Source organism: Solanum dulcamara, chromosome 4, assembly GCF_947179165.1.
Source record: "Solanum dulcamara chromosome 4, daSolDulc1.2, whole genome shotgun sequence".
Lineage (NCBI taxonomy): Eukaryota > Viridiplantae > Streptophyta > Magnoliopsida > Solanales > Solanaceae > Solanum > Solanum dulcamara.
The window spans coordinates 77,338,771-77,363,135 of NC_077240.1; the positions used below are offsets into that span (position 1 = coordinate 77,338,771).

Below are 24,365 nucleotides of genomic sequence, written 5' to 3' on the forward strand. Positions count from 1 at the left end.
TTGTGGAAAAGATGGCCTGGAAGCTTCCTCTCTCGCAGCAAGCAAGACGAGATCACCACATCAAAAGATCCACGACTTTAAAATCCGCATGCAAAGGAAGATCCGCTTATTCTTTGAGATGACAAAGCTCCCCACTAGACGCAAATTGCCGAATCAACACTAGGCAGTAGCCGTTCGGTAAGGCACCAGCCACGTTTTGCACTCTTATGAATAAGATTTTCCAGCCATACCTGCCAAAAGTCTCATGCCTTTCTTGGTCGGACCAACTCAACCGGGTTCCGACCTAGGATAATAAGCTCATGAGCTTGGTCTTACTTCACCATCAAGAAAGGAAAGAAGACTTCCATCTCCAAGTTTAACTCAGACGTAGCTCCCTTTTTTTTTTGGGGGGGGGGAGGTGTGTGAAGTTGTGTCAAACCAAAATACCCAACAAATATTAGCTCTCCCTGAAAAGGAGGTGATCCAGCCGCACCTTCCAGTACGGCTACCTTGTTACAACTTCACTCCAGTCAGCGACTCTTTCTATCAGTCGAAAAAGTGGCCTAGCTAACTCTTGTATTGATCAAACACTTGGGTTCGGCTTCTTCAAGGAAATATTCGAGTGCTAGAGGGGGAAGAGACCGAAAATGGACCGCAGATGATAGTCGTGGTTGATTTTGATTCGAGGACGGCTACCTAAAAAATCTTTTTCACAACTTGGTCCGCGTAAGCTCAATACTTTCGTTATCGCCTAAATGAAATTGTAAAGTCCCTAGAGGAGCTTACGATTTCCTATCTGAAATTAACTAATCTAATAGAAGAATAAGAACACACATAAAAAATCCAAAATTTGAACCGAAAATGTATTTCGAAAATAATTCATCTACCTCCATAAGATAAGAGTAATGTCTATGTATATTTATAAGAGTAATGTCTGTATATACTCTATCTTCTCCAACCTCGCTTATAAAATTACACTAGATATGTTAGTCGTTGAAAAGAAAACGTATAGGAGTTATTGTTGGTAAAGTTGATATGATGAAAAGCTCTAAAATAACACTAGTGTTGAGACAATTGCTAAATACACCAAAACTCACTTTGTATTTCTTTTTCCAATATTATCTATATGTGGCTTTTAGTCCATTGCCTATCTCTAATTCTGAAAGTTATATTTTGCATGTACGTATCGCTTCTTTCCTAGATCTCAAATTCAAATTTTGAATAGTAAAAAATCTTTGATAGAGAAAGCTAACCCCGAATAGACCCAACCCATTGTACTCCAAATCAATTGAACTATAATGAAGATCAATTGAACTATAATGAAGATCAATTGAACTATAATGAAGATCAATTGAACTGTAATGAAGATACCGAACATCGAATAAAAAAAAATAGAAAGCAAACTTATCAAAAAGACTTCATTTTTTTGTGTGTTGAAGGCTTGCTACACTTTTTATCTCAACAAAATTACTAACATCAAATATAAATGAAAATTTTCCAACTGCAAGGTGCCTTGTCTACCAGACAACACAATAATATACATTTAGTTATGTTACAGTATGAATTTCAGAATCAATGAGATCACTAACAAGACAGATAACAACAATACAACCAAAAAGAAAGGGCAAATGTGAGAACAATATAACAATACATCGAAGTATACAGTACTTGAGAAACCTATAGGCTATAATACACGAAGGATTTACAGATGATGGGGAGCGTTGCAGTTTCCGTTTGCAATTAATTCCATGGAGGAGATGAAGGTTTGTACATAGGTTGATGAGATGTTGACCCATAGTTTAGGTCAAGGTTATGGAGTTGTTCCATCAGCTGAGAGCGTCTTTCCTTGAAGAAGTCGAGACGTGTTGTTAATTCAACCAAAGTAGAAGATGCAGCCAAAGGGTGTCGTGTATAATCCATAACCTGCTAAAATAATGGTCAAAGACAACACAAAATGACACCAAAAACTTCTAAATAGCCATAAATCGGAATTAACATTTTAGCAAATGTACTAATTTTATCTTAAAAGAAATGCTAACTCTATGGTGTATATTTCTACTATTCTCATACCGCTAAACTGAAAAGTGGTACAAGCAAACAGATCTGGCAAACGTGGCACTTAAGGGTGTAAACCATGCTATGTGATTTCTTCCATCTCTGCCTAAGACTTGGTAAACAGAATTACCCGATACTTGTACTAGTGAGCGGTAGCAGACACCCTATGGGACAGTCTTAAAACAGTATGTGATTTCTTACCATCTCCTAAGCTTTGTGAACATAATTACCCGATACTTATACTAGAGAAGGGAAGCAGACACCCAATGGGACAGTCGAGTTGAGGTGCGCACAAGCTGACCCAGATACCGACTATAGAAAAGATCTAGCTAAATTGTGATGTATTATCTCTACATCAGTGTGTTCATCTACATGCCCTGATGTGTTCGAGCCTTCGTGTGCCCCCTCGTGTGTGAATTTGTGTGAGAACAAAAGGATGAAGTTTTCACTTGCTACCTCAGTGGCCTTTGAAGTGGAATGCAGGGGGGAAGAATCAACAGCATCGCATTCACCCGCAGACAAACTGGTTGATACTTCAGTACTCTTAGAATCACTTAAGCTTGACTCTCGGAGTTGTTTCCGAGCAGGCTGCCTCATACCAGAGGCAGATGTCAGCACTTGTCCTTTCATATTCCTCAAATCTGAACCCAGCAATTCCTGCATCATTTTGGAACGTTCACCATATAAGAAAATTCTATAAACAACAAACATAGAATCAACAAATCAATTTACAACTCACAGCCTAGAATCTGGAATGTTTGCATTTAATTTCTTTATAAATAAAAGAAAATCTCGCAACTTCCAGCATCTAAAACATCATAATTTGCATCTAATTCTCTTTTTACGAGTAAATAAATTAGTCAGAAAAACATTCACAAGTTTCTCGTCTTTAGAGTTCAGTCATAACTCTGTTTCAATTTCTTAAAACCCTTTCACTTTTCTGCAAATTCCAAATGGAAAAAACAAGAATTGAAATCTCAGCCAAATTTTAAAGCATGCTCCCCAGATGTATATGTCATCTACGTATAACCTAAAAATTATCTTGATATTCTTTCAGCTTTTAAGATCAGATAATGTACCAGCCATTCTTTCAGCTTCGATTTGATTGATAGAACCAAATGTTAATCTTGACATGAAATTCACAAATTGAAAATAGAAAGAAGTTGATCCATCTAATTAGTAATATATACCGCAACAATCGAAAAGATAGTAGATACATCTTTTACAAAGGAAAAAGAACATAAAAGTGGTAGGGACTCAAATTACTATGGATGAGGTTGAAGACTGCATTCATTTACATAAATTCACTTTCATTTTAGTTTCTGATAAGCCACCGCGTTTAGCGCTAAAAAGTATTAAACTTGTACGAAGATCTTTTAAACTAGCTCAATTATTATATAAAGTAATAAAGCGAGATAAAGGGCAAAGGAATATATTCCCAAATAGCAGTCTCTCCACACAAGACTACTAAAACAAAGCATAGTCTTGAGACTCGAGATTCAGAAAATGGCACTTGACCACCCAATAGAACTACAAAAGGATAAAGACCAGCATAACAGGAAGAGGAGATAGAGAAAGGTGCCATTAAGGGGCATACAGTACGAAAAAACACAGTAATACGCAACTTAATCGCTTAAAAAACACATCATTAACAGCATGACCGAGAATGTGCAAAACCAGAGAGGATGCTGCAAGTTTGACTTTTATCAAGGAGACATAATTCGAAAAGAATGTGTGCAAGACTTCATACAAAATGCATGACCACCTATATGCTTATATAAACCCAAGACATACAGGAGGACAAAATCACCTCATTTCTTTGTCTTCTTTCATGATTACAGAAAGCGAGTGTCGTGTCAAAATCTTGCTGGTAATATTTCCTACACACGAAAATACACTTGGTAAGTATAGGGAAAACGTCATCGAAATATGAATATTCAAAGAAACGGAAAGTGCATGCAATGCTCCCACTATGATCACTTCCCTTGTTTTTTTGGAAAGGGACAGTGCATCTGTGCATTCTTAACATGAATGCAGTACAACCAAAAAAAACGCAAAAAAATAAAAAATAAAAATCAGCTGCTAAATAAGTACGCTTGAATATTTCATATAGACCCCAGACCCCACTTGAGGGATTTCACTGGGTATGTTGTTGAATATTTCATGTAGATAAAGAAATAACAATGCAGAGCTAAATGTACATTTTAGAAGAAACATATGTCTACTTGTGTTTATGGCATACCGAATGTGTATTGAGTAGCTAGAAATCAAAAACCGGCAACTTCCACCACTAGACTACATACCATCACAAAAACTGATTTAGACTTGTCAGTTATAAGACAACCACTTCTCAGCCAAATTACTAAAATAGAATGACATCAAGTACGTCAAAATGCAGTACTTGAGGCAGACAAGCTAGTATTTAGAATTGAAGCTAATCATCCAGTACCAAGCAATCACACATTTTTACATACAGGAACCGTTAGATATTATATATAACACTATGCTTAGTGTTCCACATGGAAATATAAGTACTTAGTACTGTGTAAAGTATGCATATAAATAGGGCTCTGTGTAAGACAGTTATGTAACGCATCTTAATAATACTCTCCCAAACCTTTATTTCTCACTGGGACATATTGATTCTTTAGTTCTACAACAACATACCCATTGCGATCCCACGAGTGGGGTCTGGGGATGGTGGGGTGTATTGATTCTTAATTTCTATGCCCTAAAAAATCTTTTTCTTATCCTTTTCCTACTGCTTTACTAAGAGCTATCATGACAATCAGTTATTGGCAGCATCACTAGAAGTTGCAATGATTCAAGTGGTAATCTGGTTATAACAAGGAATAAGAAAATATATCATTAGCTTGGGCAAACACTTGGAACAGCCCATGATCAAAATGGAATACTCTTCCAGTCAGTTGTAAACAATAGCATTCTCAATTAGTACATGCCACTAAGAAGCACTTGAAATTGAAACAAGGACACTTGAAAAAGTACAAAAAACTGAAGTTACACTCACAACTGAGAATTATGATTTGGCCCATTTTGATAACGATCACAAGCATCAGCTAATGAGCCATAATGATGCTGCCGTTGCTGATTAAGTTGATTGTGCAACTCAGCAACCTTCTGCTTTAATCTAGCCACATCTGCTTCCGCAAGGGCTATTTCTTCAAGCTCAGCCCTAGTCTTCATAAAAGTAAAATACCTTATTAGAAATAGAGAAAATCAATGGAAGGAAAATGCCAACAGTTACTAGATCATCACTACAACCTTGGAATCCATAGCATGAGAACCTGACAACTGTCCAGAAGACATGCTCAAACCAACTTCCAGTGCAGCTCTCAAGTCTCTCTCAGCTTGTAACTGTTCTTGTAGTCTAGCCACCTTCATAAAAGTTCCATGTGGTTTAATAATTTACCAAAAAAATTGTGAACTTGTGAGTGTAAAAACGTCAGCCTACAAAGTGTAGAACACATCTTAAGAAGAATTAGGAATCATACTAGAGTAGCAAAACCAGCTATATTTACAATTGTGACCAAAAGATGAAAACTTGGACAAAGTAGAGAAGAAACAGATGACTGGTAGGGATATTAAGCAACAGCAGCCAACTAACCACATAAAATAAGGGGGAAAAGATTTTTAAAAAATTACAATTGATATGCATATATAGAAAGGAAAAGAAGCAAAAGGTTATCAAGAATCATGCAATGCAATTGAGTTTTGCAGTTGCTACATTATTATAGAGAAACTAAATAAATTAGCTAAAGGGACAACAGTTTGTGGTCTTAGCAGGGATTAATTACTCTCATACATCTTGTTCAAGGGCCAAGCGGCGCTCATGCAAAGCTTGCTTTCGTCTCTCCAGGCTTGCTTGTAGAATCGCATTTCCTCTTGCCTAACACAGGTTAAAACAAAATGGACTAAGCAAAGAAGAGCATGAAGTCATGAATCATAAAATAGAACACAAACTGAGATCTACACCTCCTTCGCAATCCTATGGCGCAAGTCATTTTTTGTTATCTCAAGTCTCTGTATAGCAAGCCTGTTGACATGTAAAAAGGGCCCATCTTAGAGACTTCGAATGATAAAAGGATGAAACAAGGTGAAACTAACAATGTACTTTGCCCAAAAATTCACTCATAGAGGCCATCTTCTAAAGTTTATAACCCACAAACAAGCTTTGAAACAGGAAATTTAGTGTCACTCCAGCTTACCTGAAGCATTGTCTCTTCCAGTGTTGAATTACAGAGAGGATACGAATCAACAGAATACAAATATAAATTTGAAAGGCACAGAGAAATAGATGAGCATTGAGTCAATGAAATATCAATGCAGAAATTTTAAGCTAGCAGGATACAAGCATAATATGCATATTTGCAAAAATAGTAGGTGTTGACATCAGATGGCATTGGGACACTGACAAACCAATGCAGCAATTTCCAAATAGCACGATACAACATGTAAAAGATGCATATTTGCACAAACATTTCATTCAAATAAAAGCATTACTTTAATCGCACAATGTCCCCCTCCTTTTGTTTCATTCGATTAGAGATCATAAATTTTGATAGGCAGAATACCTAAAACCTCCCTAAACTTGGCACAGTTACTTCAGTGCACACCAAAACTTTGCATTGTTGTAATCACCCTGCCTCACCCCCATCCCGAACTTGACTATTTATTAGTATCTTCTTTCTACTAGTCTTAGTTGAAGGAAAAAAGACTGGTCTAAATTCGTCTACACCACTATTTAAGGTAACATCATTTGTTACTACTTGACAATCTACAGCTCCCACATCACAGAATCTTGTCTTTCTCCCAACTTTGACCAAAAACAAGATACACAATTTATTGATAATCAAACCATCCAGATAGAAAAGGATTTAAAATCCTTTTTGGTACCATAGAGACGCCCATTCATAATTCTTCTTCAATCAAGATGGAGTCATATTTCAATTAACTAAAAGTCTAAAATAAGCCTCTAAATACCAGGAGAGAGAAGAAGCCTTACTCTTCCTCTCCAGAAGAATCAATTGATTCTGTTGATGGAGTATTTCTACCCTGTGCAAAAGTAACAATCAGAGGATCAGATTCTTTATTCAGCAATCATGATACATCTATTGAAGCAGACAAGTTTTCCTGTTTATTTTTGTTTAAATAGATACAGAAGCAGATGTACACATATTCAATGATTTTATCAAATTTGATCTCAATTCTTCACAGATGACGAGGGTACTGATATTTTTTCCACAAATAATAATGTTTATGAATAACAATCCCATCTTAATCATCAAGCACATTTACCCGTGGTCACCATTAGTTCTGCAAGAAATGAATACAGGTATGCTTACCCATCTTACATATCCTATCACCAGCTCAATCAAAACGAAGTCACAGTTCAAACTTTGTAGGATCTAATGTAGTCTATTCTAGACACGAGAAAATCTGTGGATTTTTCACATCAATCCTAGCATGAGTAAAACGGCACCTGCTACCTGAATGCTTTATGTAACAAAAATCAACATTCTAATGGCAACCACGGAATTAATGCCTCATATTTTGCACCAAGAACATTAGGTAGTCATCAGAAAATGAAGTTCACAAATAAATGCTAACACTCACATTGCTTCTCCCCCAAAATGTTGACCTTTTGACATTCTGGTTTGAAGATGTTAGCTTGCCATTCGGTTTCTCTATGCCAGAATCAGGTACAGGGACACCCAGGGGCGGCCCAGGATCCATAGATGAGAGTATCTCACCCATGGATCGCTGAGACTCAGTAACAGCTAATTCGCGAAAAGCGTTTATCTCATTTCCATGTCTTTCTAATTGTTCATGCAATGGGACATTAGAGCCTGCAAGTGGCTGAGGTTCCACTTTTGGTTTCAATTTCACTCCTTGTAAACAACCATCTCTTGGAGATCCAATATCTGAGTCATTCCCTCCAACCCCCTGTGCAGAAAATCAACGCAATCCAAATAAATACTCACAGAACATAGCACAGAGGCTATAAGGATTCTAAATTCCTCATAGTCCATCTAAGAAATTTAACAATTATAAGGCCAGATGACGCAAATATCAAAGTAACTTTCTCTGAGTTTCTGCCAGCTTATTATTGAGTTATTTTTCATGCGTACATGATTAGGAGAAATAATGGACACACTGCCATTACATTTTGTTCAGATTGTCGCTCTTTAAAATATAGTCCCATAACATGACTTTACTTGGCATGAAGTTTAGAAGTAATCAATAATGACACTTAATCTACTAAGAAAAATGTGGTCGTAACCTCAGATTCCGTTTCATAACAACTCAAATTGAGTCGTCACAAGAACAATTGACTTTTGTCAAATGAAAAGAAATTAGGAGAAAAAGAGAGAACTTCAAAAGTTATTTAGAGGACAGTTTTACAATCATCAAACTGGTGATAATTTTTTTTTTTAAAGGTAACAGAGTTATATTCCACTAGCACAAAGGCAGTGCTAAAAGCCATATTTACAGTAGCCATATTAACAGGTTCTAGTTGCTTGGGGTAGGTGGAGATGGGGCCGGTGTGACTGTTGGCTCTAGAAAGGGAGTTTCTATGGGTTCTATTGGGGAACATTCTTCTAAATCGCTTGTCCCTTTCGTCTTGACCCCTGTTTTGGATAATAAGGGTAAGTACTGTTTCAGAAGGAACGGGGGTCTTTCGAAAACAGCATCTCTGCCTTCACAAGGTAGAGTAAGGTTTACGTACCCACCACCCTCCCCAAACTCCACTTAGTGGGATTACACTGGTATGTTGTTGTTGACTTCTCAAAAGCTTGGACAAACAGACAATAAGACTACAACAACAACAACATACCTAGTGTAATTCCACAAGGTGGGGTTTGGGGAGGGTCGGGTATATACAGACCTTACCTCTACCTTATGGACGTAGAGAGGTTGTTTTCTGAAAGAACCCGGCTCAAGTAACAAACAGACTATAAGACTAAAAAGGGAAAATAGGAATACGACAGATGGAAAATACGGGAGAACGAAGGAAACAAGAGAGAACCTTATAATCATAAAGATCACTGGCAGCGGAACCACTGCTTTCGCTTAATTTACCACTCAAAATGCGATCACAATCATCATCGGTATCTGGGTCAACCTCATTTTCAGCATCATGATAACCATTGTCCTTCATATCCATATTTTCATTATCTGATGATTCTTCACTCCCACTATGTCCAATTTGAGAATCCGCTGAAATAGAGCACCTATGTAGATTATCATCCTGTAAGAAAACACAATGAATAGCTAAGCACATCCATTGATACACGTTGTAGGGTTGACCAAGCTAAAACCAACAAAAGTAAATCAAGGTAAAAAGATGAAAAAGAATCACACCTCAAAAGCAAATTTTAGCTTCCGAATATTTAAAATATTAAAAGATTTTCTGTTTTTCTTTTCATCAAGGATTGAGCAACTTACATCAAAAATATTATCATACTCCTCGAGAAGGGTTGTAATGATAGCCTGGGCATTATTGGCTGCATTAGCAGCAGCAAGAAGCTGAGCAGAATTATCCCCATTGACGTCAAAATCATCTTCCAACTCACATTCGCCAGCTAAAAGAGGCCTTAAAAGTAATGGTGCCATACAAGCAGCAACAGCAGATGGGGTCATCCGATTTTCAGATTCATGTGAAGAAATTGTATACATCATCTTCAGAATTCTGCACTAGCAACTTCACAGGTTAGGTTGGCAAAATGATATGCTTCTCTTTTTTTCTTTTTTTTTTTGATGACAAGGGAAACCTACAGCTGCTACCCTTTGGGTGCGCACAGGGTAAAATCTCAGCTCCTATGCAATAACTCGCAAATCACACAGGAGAGGTAAACCGCACTAGGCAAGCTCGGTGCAACGAGCTCGACCCAGAAGGCAAAACCCTTGCTTTCGCTGGGAAGGGGTTTCGAACTTGAGACCACCAACATGGAAGTCCCAAGCCCAAACCATTGGGCCACCCCGAAAGGCTTATTTTAATTAATCAAAAAAACAACTACATTAGCCTACAAAGTTCATCTTCCTCAAATTAAAACAGAGGAAAACTAAAACAATGTACAGATCTGAAGTGTATTACTAGAAAACTGAGGATTTAAAGAGTGTCTCCTCTCATAACTAATCTTCTTGCTTGAAAAGTTTGCAAAATGGACATACAACATGGCAGTAAAAGGAAATATCTAAGATTGGCCAGAATAACCCCAGGGATTTAATCACCTCTCATCAGGATAATTGCAAATAGAGACACAGAGGGTAGTCCAGCATAAACCAGTGAGGTGCATTAAATGGGTGAAACCATTTGGAGAAAGGGGGAAAGGGAAGGTTTATAGTTGCATAGCGGATGTATAACTCCACACCAAGTTGTTCTGGGGTGATGAATTTTTCTACCATGAATAACAGGCCAAACTTCAAGCAGAACATGATAATCAAGTAGATCAACTTGGTCCTTTTGAGATAAATAATAGTCAACTAGATGAACTTTAACCATCAAATAGCTCTTTTGAAGAATATAGAGATTCCTCAGTCAGTTCACAATAGTACATTGGAATCCCTATTCAATTTTGGAAGCATAGATGACCAATTTACTTTCTTTAATTTTTGCCTATTATTTTGTACCATAATTTAGTCTATTTATTATTTTATAAACCTCCAGAAAGATGTTCATGAAATATCTAACACTTTGCCTTTTGACTCCTTACTATCAACTGCTCCTCTAGAATTCAATTCCATTCAGTTCGCCACTTTCTCCAATTATGTTTTAGATAAATGAAGTTCATTTTAGACAAAAAGAATTAATCAATCATTACAATGGTGCCTCACATGAATATGGTGCTACATACAAAACTGTTGAACGAAAGAAAGTTTTTGGTACACCCAAACAAATTAACATATGGAAGCAAATCAAGGGCCTGAAATGTAGATCCTTCTTTTCTTTCATTTATCTTCTTGACATTTTGGCGATGATTAAACTAATGTCTTAACAAAAAATTAATGTACAGGCCAGCAAACCATAACAATTTAAAATCCAGATTAAATACAGTTTGTCTCATAAAAAGTTAATGGACAACAGGCAGAAACAATTGTCCAGCAAAACCATACTGATATATCCAGTTAAATTTTTTGTTTCTTGAGACATTTACAAATCAGTAAGATTTCCAAGTATATATTTGGCCAAGAAATTGGGGAATTACAGATGATCCACTCAGCATTACATATTTTCTATAACTGTTCCATTAAAACAAAAAGATTGTAAGCATTCAATAGCCAAAACAGATCCATTATCTATCATAAACAACTTTTCACCGAATAAAACATCATCAGCCACATAAAAAATTGTAGCAAAAAATAAAAACACGGGATCAAAACAGAAATACACAAACATATCAGCATATTACTAAAAGAGTATTATACCTCTGTAATAAGCGCCTATTTGGATCAGGAAATGTTTCGAGAATGGCAGAGCGCATAGCATTAACTCGGGCTTCCTTTCGATCAATTTCTTTGGGCCAAAAAGAGGAACAACTAGAAGTTAGAAAACTGATTTGTTTAAGTTTTACCTGACTAAACTGAAGAATGCTAACTAAATACAAGCAAGTAGCACATGTAACCATAATGAACAGAAATAGTTCTGGTAACCAACAAATGGACCAACAGATAATTTCATATCTTGAGACTTTATACAACTTACAAAGAAAGAGATCAATTAATTTCTTCCCAAAGTTCCAAGAACTTCAATAAAATCTTAAATTTCTCAAATCTTACTACTACATTGCCTTTAGCCTTTGATAATTGGAAGCCCAAAATATTCGAACTATTTATTAAGCCACTCCATTCATCGGATCTATACAGTAGACAATAAGAAAACAAGCAAAATTATGGAAATAAAACTATGAGAAGCATCAGGAAGGGAGCTGTGATGATTGTTAGAAATAACCGCAAAGTAACAAGCACTTAAATACTCTGAGAAATAATTGTAAAAATCTCTTAACAAATGCTGGCAAGTTCACTTACTGTAAGCTTCCAACAGAGCAGTACAGCAGGAAGCGGGAACAGGAGATGAGGGCAGCTCACGAAGCACATGCTGCATAAAGGGTAGCTCCAATCATAATTAAAGAGAATTCAGATATTCAACAGCAGAATGAGATGACAGGGTCAAACAAGTAATAAGCTCATCAGACCAATACCTTAACACAGTCACCAATTATATGAGCATCCTCTCCGGGACCAAATTCAGTTTTGCCTTCGAACAGTTTGAGATGGATTAGCAATAGAAAATATATTTATTCTAAAACAGCAGGGCACATAATAATCCCTACAAATTCTTAGTTCATGTAATCTGACAGTGTAGCAGTTAGCTAGACCATATTTCTAAAACACCAAAGACAGCATAGGAAAAGAAAGGCAAGAAAAGGATAGTAAGTGAATCACAGTTTAATAAGTCTATAGAGAATCAGCATAGCATGGAAATGAAAAAAGAGATATGAAGAAAACAAGTCAAATTGGGCCTATCTGACTGTCTCTTGCGGCTTGTTTTCAACCAAAGGAAAGACCAGAAATGGATATGAAGCACAAACGAAAGTTTGCTTTTAGTACATACACATATTCTAACTAGGAAAGAATTCAACACTGCATAATTACAATATCTGACTAATTGATACACAATTTTTTTTCTGATAAAGAAAGGGATATTCATTTAAAAGATTCAAGAAGATGCAGAAAAACAAAAGATACAAGAGAGAGATTCTGTCTGCTCATATACAAAAGTTAGACTATAGAACTAGTATACACAATATTCTCAACGAGAATAATGGAATCAAGATGCATTGGGTACAATCTTCCATCTAAACATGCAAAGCCATTAAAATATTTCAATTCTTCCCATGTGAAGGGAAAAAATAGCATCAGATAACATACAAGCTTTCTGCCAAATGTTTCAATATATAAGGAAGATGTCATGCATCAAACAAAAAATTTACCTTCTTCATATTCTTTTACCCTCCGCTCCACTTCCTCGACATCTGCAGACTGCCGTAATATACCTTCGACCTTGGTACCTGCGAAAACAGAAAATTTATAGCCAGATTCAATTAAAACAGAACCTAATTATCTCTGCACCCATTCAGCATCTTCGGTAAGGACAACAATGCACACGCCTTACTACAGAGTGAGAATTTCTTAACAAATTCAATATAATTCTAAGATCATCCACCTTTCCATCAGTTAAAATTTTTGTCCTTGGATCATTCTTCTTTCTTCCTAATTTGAAAGTTCTCTTACTATAGAAAGGAAGCTACACCAGAAAAGTAACAGTAATTGAAGAAAACTAGCCATGATTCCAGGAAGACAGATGGTTGTTGTGCTTAAATGATATTAAATGATACTAAAATAACCAAAAAGGTCACACAATAATGTCACTGTGTAACCTAGACCAAAGGGCTTCTCCATGGATCAAGGGTGGGCTTACCATACTTCTCAAGAAATTGCAGTGCCTTCTCAAGAAAAGAAGGACCTCCATCTATATCTTCTAAGGCGAGCAGAATTGGTCTCCCAACCACAAAAGATTTAGCAGGGTGTTTATCCTTCCCTGAATGAAAAGTAAACTGCTTAAAGATAATGAAAACTGAACAGATCAATGTTCATCTGCACATTGAAGATGAAACTCAATAAGTCTTGGCAGATAACAGTAAAGAGTGCACTAACATTGATGGAAAGACCCTTCAAAGGAATCACTAGCGTCATTCCGGAAAATGCCATCCTGTCCCATCACCAATGCAGCACTAGGCGCTTGTGCAAGAGCATGCTCGAGGGCAGTCTTCCACTCGTACAAATCCTCTGATGTCTCTGCCTACAGTAGAAAGTTTGGGGCTTAATAGAGGGAATTCAATTGATGTATGACTGAGGCACATGTATAAATATTAAAATATTCAACAAGATTGCATTTATTTTGGGTGCGGGTGTAGGGAGATTCCATATACACTTATTGTAAGTGGAACAATTCTACACATATAAAATGAGTTATTTGTCAATCTAAGAAGATAGGATGCCTCACCAATTACTGATTAAATAAAGAAAAGACACTAATTAAAAAAGAAAAAAAGACGCCTCATCAAAAATAGCTTCAGAAAAATAATTATTTAATACTATCTCAGCGGCGCTGCTATGATAGAAAATTCAATACTCAGATTATAGAGTATGGAATACCAAACATACTGAGTTATTGACACAAATTACCCATAGAGGCTTATAAAAAACTCAAATGAATAGAAAGATATAACGAGAGATCTATTCTGCTAGCAACTGGGTCACTTCTCAGATACATCACAAGAGTTCCTGAGAACATTTTTGACATTTTTGAATGTAGAACAGTGTGTGTGTCTGTGTGTGTGTGGTGGTGGTGGTGGGTTGGAGGGGGTCCGATCAAGGAGAGATAGAGAGGTAGAGGCACCTTAAGAGTAAAAGCTCGTCCATCGCGTCCATCTGGAAATAGTACAGTCAATAGCTTTTTATCTTCTCTGACTACAACACTGGACAGCAAGCAGTTGTTAGCAGAAATACACATACAAATTAGATGACCAGAATATGATGTATGTATTACCTCCCTGAATTATTCAAGTCGATTCCCCCCAAAGTTAGATTCACTTCACCACCTCGCTGAGGAAGTGTGCTCTACATGAGGAGCATTAACTGTAAGCATTTATGTACAGAAATTCAAACTTGACATCTGTAATTAGTAGAGACTTGATAATCAAGTACACAAAGACAAAATAAGACATGGTAACTAACCACCAAAAGTTTAAGAGTCTCAACAAGTTAAAAGTGAATATATCAATAGAGAAAAAAGTTAGATGTGCAAGTAAAACCAAAAACTCGACTACTAGTTGACAAAATTAAGCGTGATGCTCAGCATATTGTATCACGACACTTTTTTGGCCCTCCGTGCTTTTGGAAATCCATTTGATAGATTGACGATAATAAAGAGATGTTATGGATTCAATACGTCAAGGTCACTCACATACACGAGAGGACAAAAACATTAAAATAGAACTATTCAGATGGAATTGGTATTTGGACTTGAATCACTTGATTCCGAGAAAGAAAGGGAAAAGAAGCAGGACCAAACTGTGTGGTCTTGAACTCCACAGCGTTCCTCCTTCCTCCACAGCGTAATGAGACCTCACAATTTGGTCCTCCTCCTTCCACGGCATTCTATCATCCCTTCAACCGCCTGTATAGCCCTCCTAAAAGTAATATCCCACGAGATTCCTTGGTTTTCTCTCCTCTTTTAATGAAGTAATCCTTGGTCTTCTATCCTTAGTGGTCAAACAACATAGTGTTCCTACTATTTTTTTTGAAAATAGGTAACTTAATAGTATTCCTCTAAAGGTGTTTCTCGCGAAAATTGAATTCTCCTGCCATTACCCACTCTGAATACCTTGTATTGTGAAAAATTATCTTTTCCCTTCGTAATATCCTTCCATAAACCAACTCCAAAAGGATTCATTACCTCTTTTTTGAACAACCCATCAATGCTAATCCACATTAAGTAGTTATATCCTCTAGGTAATACATTCTCCTCATAGGAAAATCTTCCTAACTATTGCCTACATGATGCCAAGTAGAATGTTGACAATTGTCAAATCCCAGCAGTCCAGCACCCATTCATTCATTGAGGGCTCTATTGTCCTCCGACGAACCAAATGATACTACTTTTTATTCCCCTCCTCTATGTCACACAAGAAGTACCTCCTCATCCAATCAACCGAATTACTTTTAATTCCCCTCTTCTTCTTTTTCTGAAAATATTTATCCCCTCTTTTCATCCCACAAGTGCCATATCGATTTCTCCACTTATTTGGTACTACTGCTTGGCATATCGAACAGGAATCATGTAATATGTTGATATTTTAGGTAAAATGGATTTTACAAAAATAATTCTCTCCCTTGGACATAAAAAAGGGCAGCCCGGTGCACTAAGGCTCCCGCTATGCGCATGGTCCGGGGAAGGGCCTGACCACAAGGGTCTATTGTACGCAGCCTTACCTTGCATTTCTGCCAGAGGCTGTTTCCAAGGCTTGAACCCGTGACCTCCTGGTCACATGGCAGCAACTTTACCAGTTACTCCAAGGCTCCCCTTCAATTCTCTCCCTTGGACATATTGCATATTTAATCCACCCAACCTTTTCCCACCTTGTCAGGTGATTCCATAAATCTTTATCTTCAACCTTTCCCCTAAATGGTAGTTCTAAGTAGGTAATGGTAAAGCCGTCACCTTATAGCTTTGTTGTTACAACTTGAAGAGGACTATATCCCTTAATGGCTTGTGCAAGGATAATTATCCCTCAACTATTAGAAACAAAATCTCTCCGAACCTTGCGCATAGCAGAAGTTTTAGTGCACCGGGCTGTCCTTTTTTATTAGAAACAAAATCAGGAAGAAATTTTCAAGCAATGCAATTGAGATTTCCATCATTTCTTAACAAGAGTTTTTTATTTTAAGTCCAGTATCAAAGCTTTTTCAATTAAAAAAATGATAATTCTTGATGCCTCTTGAGATAGTTAATTTTTCAGCCACTACCAAGAGAAAAATAAAACAAAATGGAGAGATCTGGAAATCCTTAAATTAATGCAATCCTACTTCACGTTATGCACTCTCTAGATTAATTAATAAACTTTCTTGTTGTTACTCTTTTAAAAGAAATAAATCAAACAAGTATCCTACATTGTCTTTTTTTTATGACAAAAGAAACCCGCAGCCGCTACCCTTTGGATGCTCACAGGGTAAAAAAACCGCTCCTATGCAATAGCTTGCAAACCACACAGGTGAGGTAACCTGCACTAGGCAACCCGCACAGGAGCTCGACCCAGAAGGCAAACTCCTTGCTTTCACTGGCAAGGGGTTTCGAACTTGAGACCTCCAACACAGAAGTCCAAGCCCAAACCACTGGCCACTCCGAAGGGTATTGTATCCTACATTGTCTTGAACTTGTACAAAAAGAAATCATCTCTAGAAAGATGATTGAAGAAATAAATCAAGCGCCGACATCAATGCTGGAAACACCAACTGTTCATATATATTTCTTTGATCAACTACGCTGCAATCCCAAACTGATAATTGTTTATACATTAATACATTTTATTGATCTAAATAGGGCATCCCGTACACATGCAGTACATAAAAGCAGAGAATTTCGCACAAAAAAATGATCCTCGCTAAATGGCATACCAACAGTATACAATTATCGGAATCTCATAGGTAACAAATGGTCATAGATATGAACATCATAGAACAAAAGTCATTCTAACTTCAACAACTTGTTTATGTACAAACTTTGAATGGGTAGTGAAGAGTAAGTTCAATGTGGTTTTCCATCAAATAAAAGTCAGTATCAGGATAAAAGATACTAACAGGATCATGCTTGAAGAAGACCAAAGATGTGCGTGTAAGGATGAACCAGCGCTTTTTCCAAGACTTCCAACCTAATCCTGCAGGAAGTTAAAAAATACACTTTACACCATCAACAACCAACATTTAAAACTTCTTGATGTAGTTAGTTGCTCTTTGGATTTTCTTTTGTTGGGATACAAGTCTAAATAATAAAAGGAAATTCATATTGAAAAAAATGAATAAAAGCACAGAAGAATTCTATCAATTACAGGTAATCAGAAAGTTGTAGAGCATGGGCCAAACCTTAAATTAAAGGGAAGCCAAAAAGACCAATCTATCACAGGCACATGGGGGAATACAATGATCTTAAAGATTCAAAAATTTTGTATAACCTGAAAACAGATAACCATTACAGACATTGTTCCCTTCCAAACAGTTTTTCCCTCCTCACAAAACACAATTATTTTTCACTTGCTCTTCTCCTTCTCATCTCCCTACCCCCGATTTTGTTTATGCGGGAATGTGCTTTCCTTTTCTTTTCTTTTTATTAAGAAGATAAAATTATGTATTTAATCATAGTTTCCTCTTCCCAAAAAAAATGATTATTTCCTTCAATGTGGTAGCTATTTCAGGATTCATGAGCAAGTATGAAAAAGGAACCCCTCGTAAATACATATTCTGAAGTATGTATGGGGCTTTGGGTCTTTCTTTCTTTTTTATCAGGTAAATATTTCATTAATCACAACAGGCTAATGTTTCAGCTTTCTATGGTCAAGCAGAATCAGGAAGCTTTTCTTCCCAAACTGACGAAACTACGCATCTTCTACCGACTTCCGCACTGTCTTCATCCTCCTACCCATCATCCATTAAACCTAATTCTTAATCATAATCAATCCGAAACCCCTAAGCCAATTACAGTAATCAGGCTTTCTTTTGATTTCTCTTATTTCCTTTTTGATATAGAAAAATAGTTTTTGCTTTTTACTTTCAATGCAAGGAGTAACAGCAAGGTGGACAAGTACTGCTCAAGGACAATAAATAGATAAAGCAAACAAACGTTGCCATCCAATCCACCATCAGTTGGTGGGCACCAGATTGAGGATGCAGATGTGAATAACTTCTTCAACTGCAAGAGGGAGGCAGAACTAGCATATGTTATTCTTTGGCTCCTCAAGTCCTCGGCTAAAAGGCTAACATCTAGCTGCTAGCCAGCTAAAACAAATCTTTCTCGGAGCCCTAGTATCCTTAATGTTTTGAGAAAAATAGTCTACTCATCTTAGTAACTTGTGATATAATGTCTTAACCAAGAATATTTTTGATAAGGTAAGGATATTATTTATATGCAGGGGTAAATCCGGGTATGTGTATACATGAAGTATATAAAAGTAGAGGACTACATAAAAACTAATTCTCTAGAGAAAAAAAGTACCTAATCATCTTTACTAACTAGAGCATCATGGATCCACCAAAAATTAAATAGAAATGGAAACCATGTTCTTATCTATACAAAAAGTGTTCATTGCCCGTTAAAAGGTCCTGCTTTTTCTCTACCATATCACCCACTTATGCGTAAAGAGAATAGTCCCATGCTCTATTGTCTTATTTTTCTATGTTTAAAGCCCCAACTAGACATGCCTTTGATTGTCACTAACATCAACCAGTGTAATATATATATTCAGCATAGTCCATCATCACCGACATGCTACCTGACAAGAGCAATAGGTAGTCAAGGAGTTTGGATCGGGTCGGGTTTGGGCTCTGGGTTTTGGGTCCCTGGTCGGGCTGCGTCAGAGTCAGGTCTTGGGTCAGTTCTCGATTTGGGGTCAGAGAGTCCAGTCCCAAATCAGGGTCGGATACCTGGGTTGGGGTCAAGAGTCGGGTTCTGGGTCAGGTATCAGGTCAATTCCCAAATCGGGATTGGGAGACAAATTTCAAAGCAAGGTCAGGGTTGAGAGTTTGGTCCCAGGTTGGTTTCTGGGTTGAGTCCCGAGTCACGGTCAAGTTTGAAGTCAATCCTGGGTTGGGTCAGGGTTCCAAGTTGGGGTAGAAAATCGGGTCTCGTGTCGGGGCCGTTCAGGTCCAAATAATATTCTTCTTACTTCATGTAGAAAGTCATTTTCCCTAAATTGGAAGAAAATAAGAGCCTGTTTGGATTGGCTTATTTTAAGTGTTTTTAAGCCAAAACAGTTTTTAAGCACTTTTGGAGTGTTTGGGTAAATAAAAAGTGTGTTTATTAGCACTTAGTTTTAGGCTAAAATGGTAAAAATATTTCTAACTTATGGCTTTTGGCTTATAAGTCAAAAGCCAAAAGTCAATCCAAACATGCTCTAAGTCCATTTGGAAACATTTGAGTCAACCAAACATGAGAAAACTGGAAAGATCTACATACTAAATACATCCTATATGTTCCCTCAATTCCCATATTTACACATTCTTATGGGTCAAATATGGGCTAAAGCCCAAATTTTCCCCATTAAAATATCGACTTATTTTTTCAGCACTTCTCTTGCAACTATCTTGGGAGAGAATCTTTTCAATTCATCAACTAAGTATTTTCAAAAAAACATTCTCCTTTAAGATAGTAATTCTTCAACATTAGCTCTCATGGGTGTATCTAGGAAAAAATATCTTTCCTCTTCTACAGTTTGGATTGAATTGTGTTCTCGTCATCCCTCCATTAAAGGAATTAGTAGTTCTACCATTGTGTACAAATACTTAGTAGGTCAAAGACCAGCGGATCTTGATGTTCTCTGATGTCTAATCCCATCAATTAATTATTCAAATGTTATCATGTTCATGACTAGCATCCTTCTAATTATCTGCTAACAACAAATTGTTCTTCCAATATTGGGTCCAAAAGAGATGGGGCAAACATAAAAAAAAACATGTCCTTCATTTAACCTAAAAGTCCAGTCTAGCAAGTAAAAGTTTGACAATGTTCTGAGTTACTTGTGTAAGCTAGCGCATGATAAATCATCAGGGTCCATAATATCCAATTATAAGAAGGTATTAAGGAAATTAAAAACATCTTTACTGACCTTTGGAAGAGATGAATAGTGGTCCACTCTTGAAAACCTGCAGATTATTACATAATTAAAACTTCAAGGGCAAGAAAAAAAGTAAAGGAAAATTAGAAGCTTTTGCATGTAACAAACTTTTTGGAGAAAATATGGGAAGAGACCATGAACAATAAAGGAGACATTATGTTTATAGGCTTCAATAAAGACACCACACAGTGACGTTGAAGTTCATCATACTGTAGGAAATTGTAGATCTAAATAGAAGTAATTCGTTTGCTCCATTTTGTTCCTAGATGAAGCCATTACGTACAAGAGAAATTTATGACCTCAAGAGGAAAGATCCTAGTATTTCAGAGGATAGAGGGATTGGGTCCACCATCCCTATGTTTCTAAACTAAAACAGTGAAATTTCCCGGTCAAAAAAAAATATTGTATCCTGTCAAGAATAAAGACAACTGTAGGAGACAAAGGATAATAATAAATTAAGAACAATAGAATAAGAATAACAACATGAATAAACAACCAAGGAAACAATAGAACCCCATTAAGAACGACTCCATACAACCAAAGACTTAGCTTGATAACCATTAACAGAGAAAAGAACTTGGTGATCAAAAGAAGAATTCAACTACAGGATTGCTGAAACAAAACAATTTCATCTCCATAGTCATTTAGCTGCAATGCCCTCATGAGCGCAAACCTTTCTCTCAAGAAATTCATAGATTTAGCAAAGGCACTGCACATCACTAGTCAAATGATCCGTCCTTGTTACCAGTAACACAGCCAAATCTTTTGAAAGCATGGGTGATCTATGACAAAGATATCCATGTTCATACGATGGGAGAATTTGGTAGCAAAATAGGTATAAGAGATTCACAACTAGAAGAGATACACAAGATGGTGTAGAGGTATACCATTTGTTATTTATAAACGACACACATGGATCATATGTAACCTAAGTGGATGAGCTCCAACAATAGAAAGAATGGACCTTTAATGGTTTTAGGACAGCGTTAAAGAGTATGGATAAATAATTTTCATCAGGTGTAATATTATTGATAATGGGAAAGCTCTCGCATACAAGAGGTACCAAAAAGTGGAGAAGCTACCATAAGACATCACTCTCTACAAATTAGAATGAGAACTTCATAGGTACACCAAAAGACATTGAAAATTGATGCTATACCTCGTATATATAATCAAGTTCTTTCCCTTCAAAAACTCCATTTCTCTTCCACCATACTATCCAAACAAGTGCTAACAGAGCAATATCTCATGCCCAGTGTCCTCTTTTTCCTATAGCCTATTTGGAGCTTTTCACATTCAAAGTCAAAGGTTTGTTGGTGGCAAGATCAGCATGCCATCTAGTTGTAAGTTGACTTTAAAGTGCACCTGAACAGGCCAACTAAATAGTACCTCCTTCACAGTACCCAACATGGTCCATCATATCCAGAACCATCTTAAAAGCTCCCACTACAAACATGATTCTACCTAGCAATGTAGTAAGAGATGATCCTCCCTTTCCTCAAGCTTCGTCCATTAGAATCACACCCCTAACCACCAATCAAGCAAATACAAACTTTTCTTGGCACCGTAGGGATCTAAATCAATACATGATGGAAATCCCATTTTCTCTCTAATATCAACTTACAGTGTTACTCTTTACTGAGAATCATCCCCTGCTTTCTAGCACACATCTCCAAGAATCCTGGCTCTTTACCAATAAGGTTTGTTTTTTGAGCATTTCAAGTAGATTTTGAAACTCGGCTATCTACTTTGAGATCACAAATTACACTCCATCAGATAAAATACAAGCATACAGAAATTCTACTTGCCAAATATCAAGATTCATGCAAAAAGTCTATTCCAGAAGTTATTTCTGAATACGACAAAAATTGTGCTGCACGCGCTCCAAATCTTCCATTGGATGAAGTTGAAAACCCCAATATATAAATGGAAGAACATCCTGGTATAAGTTAGCTTTTGATGTCTATAGCACGCAGTAGACTTCCAGGCTATAACAGAGATATAAGTCCATAACTTTCAGTCCTAATAGAAAATATCTATACCAAAAAGAGACAAATGTAGACAAGGTGTAAACTAAAAAACCAAAAACAAATCCCACAGTATTCTCTCTCTCCGGCGTTTGGCGTATAAGAAATGCAAAAAGAAATCACTTGTTCGGCACTAATTTGCCTTAAAAGACATTTTACTTAAGTACTGAGATGAGATGGCCCAAATGGAGCATACTTGATATTTAAGATTCATGTAATTCATACCAATTAGTCCTGAGATTTGAGGTATGGTTACCTATTAATCACAGTTCGACCAACATACAATCTTTTAAGTAAACCCGCTATAACCCAAACTAAAGAACTAATCTTTCTGAATGAAAATCATTTGACCCCAAAATTCTCCCTTTCTTAATCTTCCTATTGAGTTAAACAAGTACCAACTCCAACAAAAGAACATTTTTTCCTCATTTGACTATCATTGACTTCACAATGACCCTAAAATCTCTCATCTTTCTTTTTTCCCAAACTTCTTACATTTCCAACAAACAAAACCCATCAAAACAATATAGAGAAACCTCATTTGACTATCATTGACATCACAATGACCCCAAAATTTCTCCCTTTTTTTTTCAAACTTGTTACATTTCCAACAAACAAACCCAGTAAAACAATATAGACAGATACTACAACAACATACCCATTGTAATCCCACAAGTAGGGTAGAGTATACACAGAACTTACCCTACATCATTTGACTATCATTGACATCACAAATTCCCCCAAAATTCTCCTCTTTTTTTTTTCAAACCTCTTACATTTCCAACAAACAAAACCCATCAAAACAATATAGAGAAACCTCATTTGACTATCATTGACATCACAAATGACCCCAAAATTTCTCCTTTTTTTTCAAACTTCTTACATGTCCAACAAACAAAACCCAACAAAACAATATAGACAAATAGTAACAACAATAATAACATACCCATTATGAGGTGTGAGGAGGATAGAGTGTACGCAAAACTTACTCGTAACTCATAGAGATGATATTTCCAATAGACAAATAAGTAAAAGCAAAAAAAGAACTGAACTTTACCGCAGAAGAACCAATTCTTGGACGCTCAAATGCAGCAAGTGAAGCAGACATTTCCCTTTCTGGGGTTCAATAAACTAAAGCAAAGAACATAAACATTGCACCAAAAATGCAAAAAACAGTGAAATCAAGAAATGGGGTTGTTTCAGATCAAGAAAATAACTCAAATAACTAAAGAATCAGAAGAGATCTGAAAAAAGTTTAGGGTTTTGCCAGACACACAACAACAAAAAACCAAGAAAAGGCTTATTTGCTTCTCTGGACTGTATTGTCTGGTTACTTTTGTTTTCTTCTTCATTTGGGGGGTCGGGGTGGGTGGATTTGATTAAGTGGCGTAGATTGTAATAGTAGCAAAGTACATGTTAGGAAGAGTAATTATTTTATGGAAACTGCTACTAATTTTATGTAAAACTTTGGTGAAATTATTATTTTATTTGCTTGCTTTTTTACCTACTTTTGGCCGTGACTTGCTCTGTATATTCATTGCAGAGAGAGACAATAGAGCGAAAATGTGAGTGAACAGAGGAAAGTGGGGTAGGAGGTTAGGGGGAGTGGAGACCATGTTTGGTTTTTTTAAAAAATTTCTCATTAGCTTCGATTAAATTTGACTCGCTCCAACAAAATTTTCTTCATATATATGGCTCGAATTCGAGTTCTCTAATTAAAAATTATGATGCTGGGATCTTGGATAGAGACAGGTGATATTTTAGTAGGTAAATTAACATTCCAGGTCTTGAAAGAATCTTCGTATTCCTCGAAAGATAGATTGTTACGAGCTATACT

General features: G+C 36.6%; 1 protein-coding gene across 2 annotated transcripts; it reads right to left on the bottom strand.

Moving 5' to 3' along the window:
• Positions 1 to 1,472: 1,472 nt before the first annotated feature.
• Positions 1,473 to 23,998, bottom strand: LOC129887675 (rho GTPase-activating protein 7-like). 2 transcript variants are annotated; one of them, XM_055962854.1, is made up of 22 exons: positions 23,586 to 23,998; positions 20,493 to 20,529; positions 17,476 to 17,552; positions 14,666 to 14,736; positions 14,516 to 14,594; positions 13,771 to 13,915; positions 13,535 to 13,654; positions 13,047 to 13,124; positions 12,255 to 12,310; positions 12,082 to 12,151; positions 11,482 to 11,569; positions 9,502 to 9,745; positions 9,083 to 9,304; positions 7,669 to 7,998; positions 7,058 to 7,107; positions 6,028 to 6,088; positions 5,858 to 5,941; positions 5,317 to 5,430; positions 5,063 to 5,232; positions 3,845 to 3,914; positions 2,491 to 2,691; positions 1,473 to 1,905 (listed from the first exon to the last, which is right to left on the bottom strand). In XM_055962854.1, exons 1-22 carry the CDS (start codon positions 23,634 to 23,636, stop codon positions 1,720 to 1,722), a joined length of 2,604 nt encoding a protein of 867 aa, XP_055818829.1. In that variant the 5' UTR covers positions 23,637 to 23,998; the 3' UTR covers positions 1,473 to 1,719. The 2 variants fall into 2 exon arrangements, with proteins under 2 accessions (XP_055818829.1, XP_055818830.1); XM_055962855.1 differs by having other exon boundaries at positions 1,473 to 1,902; positions 23,586 to 23,996.
• Between the last annotated feature and the right edge of the window lie 367 nt (positions 23,999 to 24,365).

Bases quoted from the DNA above. Each gene is read 5' to 3' on its own strand.
- LOC129887675 (XM_055962854.1), bottom strand. From the start codon at position 23,636: ATGTCTGCTTCACTTGCTGCATTTGAGCGTCCAAGAATTGGTTCTTCT. The intron at 13,125-13,534 runs GTAAGCCCACCC...CTGTTTTCGCAG, and splicing joins GCAATTTCTTGAGAAGTATG to GTACCAAGGTCGAAGGTATA. The intron at 3,915-5,062 runs GTGAGTGTAACT...TTTCGTGTGTAG, and splicing joins CCAAATCATAATTCTCAGTT to GAAATATTACCAGCAAGATT.